We start from the raw sequence: 10,507 nt of genomic DNA, 5'->3' as shown, positions 1-10,507 counted from the left end.
GCCTCATTTTTGCTGTGGTTCTGTGCTGGGACCTTGATCTTCTTTGGTTCTGGTGTCCCCAGACTGTGAGCTCGCTAAGGGGAGAGATGACTTCTTCCTTCTCAATCGCTCACCCCCAGGGACTCACTCTGTAGATGACACGTAGCAAGGACTCATTGAATGGCTCTCAAGTGGTATGATCAATGAATGAATAGTAGGGGGGCTAACCACTCTGGTTTGACCGGGCCTGAGGGTTTCATGAGATATGGGGTTTTCAGTGGAAAAAACAGGACTGCTGGTCTCCTCACTGAATGATGCTCACTCTTGGTGGCTGGGCTTCTTGTCCACAACCAACTATACTGGCTGCTACATGACTATCATAATTAGCCTGCTGTTCTGGCTGCCCATCTGTTTTAGGAAGACACTGGATGTTTGGAGCTCTGCTGACCCCCTGTGCTTCCCTATGCCTGGGACCTTGGCCTTGGCTTCAGCCTCAGTTCATGGTCCCTATGTTGGCCTGTCCTTCCTTGTGGTCTGTGGTAAACACCCTGGATTTGCGCTCCTGGAATAAGGGTATCCAGGCAAACTCATGTGAAAAGACTCTTGATCTTGAGCCAATCTCATGGACTGCCGCCAGTCCTGGCCACTATAGGTACGTCTCATCACGACCTGATTATGACCAATTGCTACTTCCACAGAATACCAGTCAAGTATTTATTGAGGAATTAAGCTGACATAGAACTTTCCAAAAACATTTCTACAAATGTCTGAGTTATTTGCCTGTGAAAAAGTGAGTTCTCATTTTAACCGACCCCCTCCCCCATACTGCCAGAAGGCATGATATTCTAAACAAAACCACACAAATCCATTCTCAATGATGATAGCACTGCTTCAGTCTCAGTTAGGTCCTGCTGGGTTCCTGGAATTGGGAGTGAAGTGGCTCTTGAGAGGTTCCCAGCACTTGTAGTAATTCTCATCCAAACAATTAGAGGTCTTGAGCCCCCACTTGGTGACGGCCATACTTAGAGAAGACTCAAACATAAATGCCTGTAGGAAATGGGGGAGGGGACAAAAAAGAAGTGAGGTGGATAATAAAATACATTTGATTAGATGTCAAGAGAAAAGATGTAGGTAGGCAGAATCTTTGAATAATGAATCATGTGTGCTAGCAGGGTGAGGACAACAGGCTCACACCTTGGGTTCTGGCTCCAGCCCTACCACTTCTAGGCGAGTGATACCTGGTGCAAGACCCTTACCTTCTCCGAGCTCCAAGTTTCATTCTATACAATGGAATTGGGCATGTAAGCATCACATTGTCCTTGCAGCATTATGGAGCTAAATATGCTAGATCCAAGGGCAGAGGTGGAAGAGTTTTAGGAATATTCATCTTCTTAGGAGCCATCACTTACTGTGGCTAAGTCCCTGTGGGGAGGCCATAACCCCCATTTTTGCAGAGGAGGAAACTGGCTCAAAGCTGGAAGTGGCTTGTCTTAAGCGATAGTAACAAGAGGTGGCAGAGCTGAGATTTGAGTTTTGTTCTTAAGGACTCTGACCAGGAGATGGCCTGGGAAAAGGAGAAGGAGGTAAAGAGAGAGTGAGGAGGAAGAGGTGGAGGAGGAAGAAGAGGTGGAGGAGGAGGAGGAGGAGGGAAGGAGGAGGTAGGACTGGCTGTAGTACTTTTTAAAAACCTATCCCAGGGGCGCCTGGGTGGTGCAGTCGGTTAAGCGTCCGACTTCAGCCAGGTCACGATCTCGCGGTCTGTGAGTTCGAGCCCCGCGTCAGGCTCTGGGCTGATGGCTCGGAGCCTGGAGCCTGTTTCCGATTCTGTGTCTCCCTCTCTCTCTGCCTCTCCCCTGTTCATGCTCTGTCTCTCTCTGTCCCAAAAATAAATAAACGTTGAAAAAAAAAAAATTAAAAAAAAAAAAAAAACCTATCCCAGAAGACTGAATGGTTGATGTCCCTCTGTGTTCAGGAGGTTTTTGTCCCCAACAGAAAGAATATGCAAGTGCTCTGTGCAGCTTAGACATTCTAGCTTCACCAATTGCTGAGTTTCCTACCATTGTGGCTTTTAAAAATAAAACAAAAACAAAATAAAACCCTACAATTCTTATGTGTTCACATTATTGGAAATTTTAAAAATATAGATGGACGAAAGGAAGATAAAAGTTGGGTCACAACCCAGAGAACCCATGTTAATGTTTGGTATCTAATATACATTAGCTTCAGGGAGATGATTGTCCCTGCCTGACTTCTCACCACAGGCTTGATATGAGGACCGTATCAGATTGTGTGGAACCACCGTGCACATTATAAAGCCCTATTCAGATATAAGGGTTGTTATTACGGTCGTTCTTGTCTGTTGTTGCCTCTTTGCTGCCTGCTTCTTAAGAAGCTTGCTGTCTGAACAGAGTAACAAAACCCCATCCCAGCTGAGTTATGAAGACGGTATTATACAAAGTTCATTTATTCCAAACTGGAATAAGGATGAGGTGTATAGATAGGCCTGGGTCCCAATTATATAATGGAAAATGGTGATGGAGACCCAAAGTTAGGTCTAAGTGAAGTGCTGGACCCTCCCCTGCCAGGTAGTCTGGGTTGTCTGGCTACTCAAGGCCTCCCCTGCCCTTAATCCCTTACATAGGAGAGTTCTTTCTGGCTAGTGCTCCAGGCCCTATGCATTTCCCAGAGTCTTGTTCCTCATAAAAACAGCTCTGGCCTTGCCTCATTGATGTAGAACAGTGCTCCCTGATAACACTGACATCCAAAGCCACGTTGGGCACCAAAGGTTACTGAGTGGCAAGTGTGGGGTAGCCCATGTACCTCAAAGAGCCCTTGGCTTATTTTTTTATTTTTTATTTTATTTTTATTTTTTGAGAGATCAGGGAGGGGAAGAGGAGAGAGAAAGAATCTCAAGCAGGCTCCACACTCAGTGCCTAGCCCAAGATGGGGCTCAATCTCACAACCCTGAGATCATGACCTGAGCTGAAATCAAGAGTCAGAGACGCCCAACTGACTGAGCCACCCAGGCACCCCTGGAAGCAATATCTTAATTGAGATTGTCAAACCACATCTCAAAGAGATGTAGAGTTCCATAGAAATTTTGCAAAGGCCCTTGGAAAGGGAAAGAGAGCCAAGGTCAAGCAGATGGGACTCTGCACCCTCCCCTTGCAGATCAGCTCTATCAGCTCTGGTCCTGGAACTGTTCAATGCAAACTGCATTGGACAGAGAGACAGATAATGCTGTTTGCAAGCTGGGCATGGAGTCAGGAAGGCCTGTGCTATTGATTTTAAAGTCAGGTAGCATTGAAGGCATTTGTTTAAAAATGTAAAGCAAATTTTCATATGACTTAGCATAAAATTACTCTTTGTGGTCCATAAACTCCACCTCCAAGAATGCAAAAATAAAGTAAAACTAAGTACCGCAGTCAACTGCAATTGTGTTCAGCCTCAATGTTTATAGCTTGACACAGGAAGAATGCAAAACAGAATTTAAATCCCTCCCATCAATTTCATCCCATGCCAAAGGAGAGCAAAAGAAAATGAGAAAACAGCTGAGAACTGCTTCTCACAAGCCCTGACTATAGTGAGGCAAAGGCTTTCTGATCCTCCTTGGCTTGAGAATTCCACTGAAGGTGACATCCTGCATCCCTGGGTACTGTGGCCCTAGAGGATTACCTCAAAAAGCAGGAGATGATTCTGAGACACAGCATATATACTCTGGGCTGCATACAGATAAGAGAAGACCTATTACATAGTATTAATAATATTCCTTTATATTTGAACAGTGCTGGACAGTCCGCAAGGTTAAATACAGCCACCTGCTGGGATGAATACCACACCCATTCTACAGATGGGGGGAAATGAAGCACAGAGAAGTTAAGTAACTTATTCAGGGTTTGTAGGAACTAAGAGCTAGGATTTTTTTTAAGCTTATTTTTATTTATTTTGAGAGAGAGACAGCAATCAGGGGAGGGGCAGAGAGAGAGGGAGACTGAATCCCAAGCAGGCTCTGCACTATCAGTGCAGAGCCCAGTGTGGGACTTGAATTCATGAACTGTGAGATTGTGACCTGAGCCAAAATCAAGATTTGGACATTTAACCTACTAAGCCACTTGGGTGTCCCCAGAGAGCTAGGATTTGATCCCAGGTCTGACACAAGTCCGAATATCTTTCTACCCTACCACATCAGAAGTCTAGTATACATTTAGGGGTGTGTACATACACACACGGGCATATACACACAGAGAGACACACACTCTCCTCTCCTGACTCCTTCTCTCTGACGTTGGAGAAATACAAAAGCAGCTACTCCTCTCAACAAGGTTGGGGACCCCCAAGGCTGCCAGAGCCTGGCATTTAACTTGCTTACCATGGTGCCATCAGCAATCCTCTCGGGTGCCAGCTTGGCTTTGCTGGCCTTCTCAAAGCAGTCAGCATCAGGCCCGTGGGGGGTCATTGAGCTGTGCAGGCTGCCTCCCCCTGGCAGGAATCCACCTTGCTTTGCCTCATAGTGACCTTTGATAAGTCCCATGAATTCACTCATGCAGTTCCCTAGGAGGGTTGAAATAGTATTATTTTAATGTTTATTCATTTTTGAGAGATGGAGAGAGACAGAGCATGGGCAAGGGAGACACAGAATCTGAAGCAGGCTCCAGGTTCTGAGCTGTCAGCACAGAGCCCGATGCAGGGCTTGAACCTATGGACCATGGGATCGTAACCTGAGCTGAAGTTGGACGCTTAACCAACTGAGCCACCCAGGCACCCCTGAAATAATATTATTTTAATTATCTAAGGCAAAACCTGTAAAATACCAAGACCTCCCAAGCATTTTTTCTGTGCACTGCCAAGAAGATAGGAGAATATGATACATTTTTAGGATTACTAAAGAATACAGAGGCGGGAGGAACCCACAAAACATTCATTAATGTGGAACCCTTGGTAGGCAAAACTCTACTTGATGGCCATGTGGACTGTCAGAGGTCTTAAGTTCCATTGCCTGAAACAAATGATGTTGAATCTAAAGAAAATCATAGCCAGACGATTTTAATAATAATTAAAATGAAAGTAATAATAAAGAATAGATGTACTCTGTCATCTAGGCTTATAAGCCCCATATTAAAATGATCTTTTTTCCCACATCTTATCTAATCCTCCTCCAAATAGCCCCACAGTAGTACATGGTATCACCATATTTCTGATTCCCAATCCAGAAAACTGAGATGGAGAGTGTGTGTGTGTGTGTGTGTGTGTGTGTGTGTTGATGGAAGGGTCATATAATGGAAAGAACACTGGACTTGGAGTCTATTATCAAATGATAATCCATGTGAAAGGATCTTAGTATCTGTAAAAAACAGTCCATAAATGCTATATAGTCTAACAAATACTATCTTCTGTAGCTGAATCTACCATCTTATTTTCCACTCTCCAAAATGCCTCTGAGATTCATTCTTTTCTTTCTATTTCCATTGATATTCTCTTTATAGAATCCTAAAATTTTTAAATTGGAAAGGATCACTACTTCTACTCAGTACAGAAGAATATTCTGTGTCATTCCTGGCATTACTTCTTGGGTCTGCCTGCATGCCTCCTGTGAATGGAAGCTTTCTACTCAACAAAGCAGTCTACCATATTATTGAAAAGCTCTGGGTGTTAGAAATTTCTCTCACATTAAATGGAAATTTGCTTTAATATAAGTATGTTGGTTTTGTGCTTTCTGGAGTCAAAAAATTTGACAAAAAAAATCACCATGTGCCTACTATTTCAATCATGTTTCTATTGAAATAAACCTCTTTATTGGAACAGCAACATATTTAGAGCAAGAATTAAAGAAATACAACACCTGAGCAAATTTAAGTGTCTTTCTATCCATTCACCCATCTACCCATCCATCTGTCCATTCTCCACCCCATCTGTCTACCGATCCATCCATCCCACAGATGTAATTGAACACTCTGCTAAGTTCTGTGATGGAGTAAGAAATAGCCCCTTTAAAGTTACTTTCATAGTCCCTTCTGTGACAGTGCCGAGAGTGAAAATCATGAGCAGAGCAGAGAGCTATGACATTGGCAACCCTTGCAAAGCTGGACATTGGCATGATAATTTCCTTACATGTGAAGTATAATCAAGTGCCAAAATATTTCTGTCATTGACTAGGCAGTCATTTTTATCCTGCCTAGGAAACAAAATTCTGCTGCAGGCACACGTAGAAAAGGTAAGACCCGAATCATAGCTCTACTCATTATTCCATGAAGCAGAAATAGAGGAAAAGAAGCAACTGTAAGCATAAAGTGTCTATATTTTAAAAGCAGGTCTGCTCATGACTTAAATGTGCTGTCACACTCCTCAATCTAGTATGTGTCCTCAGAGTCACCTTCATGGCTTAATTTTAAGAAGAGCGCAATACAGAATTCAGCTTTGATCTGAATATGAATTTAGGTAGCAATGACTTTGGTGATGACATTTCTATATCATTTTCTATATTTCAAAGGGCAGGGGGAGGGTAGACCTTGCCTCTCTGATTAATGCTGAATCCAGTTGACTAAAGTACATTAAGATGACTGGAGGCAATATTTCTACAGAAATAATTCTTCACTTCTCCTATAAAGTCACATCAAAGTAGCAAAGATTTTGATAATATTGCTAAAGCAATAGTTTTAATATATCTGGAAAAAATAATTTCTAACTTGGGGTTCTGTATTTTTTCCAACTAAATCAGGCAACCATACCTTTCTGTTATCTATCCTGGCCAAATGTACTTGAGAGACTTTTAAAAAATTATAAGAGGCATTTCACAAGGTCATTTGTTTCAGGCAGGCTGAACTACAAGCTCAAGTCTAGGAGTGGCTGGAGAGCTGTAGCACAACAGCAAACTTGTCTAAGTTAGACAGTTCTATTATCCTTCTCTCTGGGTAGGGAGGTAAGCCACAGGCCAGTGTTTCTCAACATGTGGCCTGTAGACCTTCCGCATCAGAAGGTCTTGCTGCCTTGCTAATTCAAAATGCAGATTCTGAGGTTCTACCTCAGAACCAACTAATTATACTCTCCAAGAGTGGGTGCTGGGGATACATTTTTTTTAAGAGTCATTCTAAGTGATTTTTATCTCCCTAATATTCTCAAAGTGTGGTTCCTGGAACAGCAGCATGAGCATCACATGGGGACCTGTTACAAAGGCAAATTCTCAGGCCCCAGCCTGGACCTTGCTAAAACAGAAATTCTGAAGGTGGGGCCCAAGAATCTGTTTTAACAAGCCTTCCAGGTGACACTGACATATATGAAAATTTGAAAACTACCATATCAGGCACATAGAGGTACATAGCAGCCTCAAAACAAGAACTCTGTGAAATAGTGAATTATCAAGGGCTAGCATGTGAGGTACAGGCTAAGCTAAAGCAGTTCTCCTGGACAGCAGGTCTTCTAGGGGATTGATTTCCAGAACAGTCAGGGCCTATGATGGGCTTGATACTCTTCAGGAAAGATGATAGTTTATTTTGACTCTATTGACAAAGTAGTATCTTTGTGGTGGTAACTGATTGTATCCTTTTCTCCACCATAATGATGTCACCTGAAAAATGTGGTGCTGGAATTAGACCATAAAATGGCTTTCTTCCATCCTTAGGGCCCTACTTCTCCATCTTTTATAAATGCCTAAATTACCCATTCAGTGCACTGTTATATCTTGTTGAGCTGGGGCACCTGGGAGCTGGTACATATAGGGAGGAACCTTATATAGACAGAAAGCCCTGAGATTGACTAAGGAAAGGGATTTATTTTTAAGAATGTTCCAGCTGTGGAGTGCCTGGATGGCTGTCGGTCAGGCACCTGATTCTTGACTTCGACTCAGGTCATGATCTCATGGTTTGTGGGTTAGAGCTCCATATAGGGCTCTGTTCTGAGGGCGCAGAGCCTGTTTGGGATTCACTCTCTCTGTGTTCATTCCTCCCCCACTTGCTCTCTCTCTCTCAAAAATAAATAAACTTGAAAAAAAAAAAAGAATATTCTAGCTGAAATGTACCTCAGAGTCTTTTCAGAACTCTATGTACAGAAATGCAATCTCCAAGAAGTGGAATTGTACATTGACCTTTAGGTTGGATTTACAGCTAGCTATTGCACAACTAAAAATGCCAACTTCATTAAATATAGCCATGAAATACCTTATTCATTCTTGGTGATGCATTTACTAATTAAGTAAATGTTTATTAGATGCACATTGTATGTTGGGCACTGGGCTAGGCACATCAGTTACTGGTAACGAGTGTATGTGTGCTCTGGCACACATTTAATTCAATTAAACCCTGACTCGACCACTTAACTAGATGTGGGGCCTTGAGCAAGTTACTCAATCTTTCCAAATTACTTAATCCTTTATGCCTCAATTTCACCTTCTGAAAAAAAGAGAATAATGATATTACCTCCCTCTTACAACTGTTTTGAGGATTAAGTGGGTTAATTCTTATAAGGAACGTATAGCCATGGAAAATGGTTAATAATTGTTAGCTGCTAGTAATAATATTAATAAAATAAAAATAATAGATTTAGTAAGTTCTGTTCTAGGTAACTAATACTCCACAGAAACTGCTTCCAGAATGGAGTCCATTCCCTAGTGTGAATGGCAGTCTGTTTCATCCCACCAAAATAATTGGAGAAGGCACATTTCCTGGCTCTCGAACCAGACTTAGATCAAGAGCTTTCCAAAAACAACAAAGTTACCAACCACATCCCACCATTCTCTCTCCCCTAAAAAGAAGGGTCTGACATGTAAAGAAACGTCTTGCTTCACACTTTATCAGCCTTTCTGCCTCTCCTCAGGGCCAGGGAAACTGGGCTGTAGGCATTAATTACTTCCTTCTCAGAGTCAACACATCACTGCCATCTCCATCTGTGTTGTTTCAGCCGCTACAAGTCTGAGGAGCAGCACTGGGTCTCAGGAGGCAGGATCCTGAAAGCTAGCCAGAGCATGGTGTCTGGAAACTCCTTGGTGGTATTCCCAATGGGTAATAAGGTTCACTGCTTTGCTATCTCTTTGGTTTCCAATGTGGCTTGGGAAAAGAGAGACTTACTGTGGTAATAAGGAGGCCTGAAGGTCTTATCGGCAACCCCCCATCGAGGTGGGAAGATGACAAAATCAGCGACAGCCACCCCAGGGCGGACAGACTTGGCGGTCAATACTGTGAAGATGGATGGGTCCTGTGAAAGCGCAAGGAGACACTGAGCCCACGATGGAAAGGAGGCGGCTGGACAATGGCACATGTGTCCCCACACTGGAAGGGGTTTCCAAGTTGATGTTCTAAATTCTGATCAAACCACACAGGCCAGGCTAAGTGTTCTGGGCTTATCGATGAGGTGCAGTAATCACTCATCTGACTTTCCCCTCTTGCTGTGCACGAAGCAAAATGAATTAATACCAGCTAAGAAGACTTGGAACTCCTTTCTCATCCTGCTGAGCCCCCATTTCATGCAAATATTACCATGCGGGTCTGAGAACCAGTCGTGTCTGCCTCTCAACCTCAGGTCAGGGTGAAGAGCTGGGATGTGCTTCAGGGAGTTCTTGGCAGAATAGATGCTCAGAGTGAGGTTGAAACAGCAATAAAATAGTATCTAGCTTTTGGTATAAATGTAGAATGTGCTTCTCTTTGGGGGCCTCGCAGAGATTCCAGATGCCATCCTCATTGCTTTCTTACCCCTGTTTGATTCTCAGGTCTAAAATCCACCACTTACATGACTAGTTTGGACAGTGGTAGTGTCGAGGGAAACAATATTGTGATTTTAAAAGAACTTTAGAATCTTTCAGTGGAAAGATTGAGATTCAATTTAATTGAAATCAATGATCATGTTTGCTTTCACATGCCATTCTAGGGTCTGGGATTTAAAGATGGTTGAGATCTATCTATTCCTTGCCCCTTTAGCATTACTAGTGGTGGTAGTGGTGGGGGGGGTGCTGAAGGAGTCATAAAACAGGTGCATGAACAACTAATCCTAGCAAGGTGCCAAGGATAATCTCACTTTATAAGTAGAAATCCAAGGGAGTATAGAGAGTGCCTGCCTACCTGAGAGGATCAGGGGAGGCTTCGAAGAGGAGGTGATATTTGAGGAAGGTCCTGAGGAATGAAAGGAGAAAGAAAGAAAAAGGAGGGAGGCAGGAAAGAGAAGAAAAGGCATTTGAAGCATAGAAAACAAGAAATACATCAAAGTGCCAGAGATTTTGTCGAGAGGCAAGAAAGCATTGCCAGGGTGCACTGGCAAAGGGAAGAGGGGCTAAGAGTTAATACTGGAAAAAGGAGTCCAGGGCCAGATGGTGGAGAACATCAGATACCATGCTTCAGAGCTCAGATGATCCTAAACCACAGGGAGGCTGAAAAGGTTTTCTAATGCAGTGGTAGAATGACCAGACCTGAATTTTGGCTTATCGATAAGGTGCAGTAATCACTCATCTGACTTTCCCCTCTTGCTGTGCATGAAGCAAAATGAATTAACACCAGCTAATTTTGGAAAAAATCAATGATCATGTTTGCTTTCACATGCCATTCTAGGG

General features: G+C 43.0%; 1 protein-coding gene across 1 annotated transcript in view; it reads right to left on the bottom strand.

The window, feature by feature from the left end:
* Positions 1-688: 688 nt before the first annotated feature.
* Positions 689-10,507, bottom strand: part of HGD (homogentisate 1,2-dioxygenase) — a 42,843-nt gene continuing 33,024 nt past the window's right edge. The window contains exons 11-13 of the mRNA XM_047099602.1: positions 9,036-9,162; positions 4,349-4,530; positions 689-1,026 (exon numbers count right to left, since the gene is read on the bottom strand). Coding sequence (XP_046955558.1) covers positions 877-1,026; positions 4,349-4,530; positions 9,036-9,162 — 459 coding nt within the window. The 3' untranslated portion in view covers positions 689-876. The remainder of the gene's footprint in view (positions 1,027-4,348; positions 4,531-9,035; positions 9,163-10,507) is intronic.

Source organism: Lynx rufus, unplaced genomic scaffold (assembly GCF_022079265.1).
Source record: "Lynx rufus isolate CCGP_SWC_20201006 ecotype Redwood Valley unplaced genomic scaffold, mLynRuf1.p SCAF_5, whole genome shotgun sequence".
In the NCBI taxonomy this organism is placed as follows: domain Eukaryota; kingdom Metazoa; phylum Chordata; class Mammalia; order Carnivora; family Felidae; genus Lynx; species Lynx rufus.
This window is presented reverse-complemented; position numbering and strand designations above follow the sequence as displayed.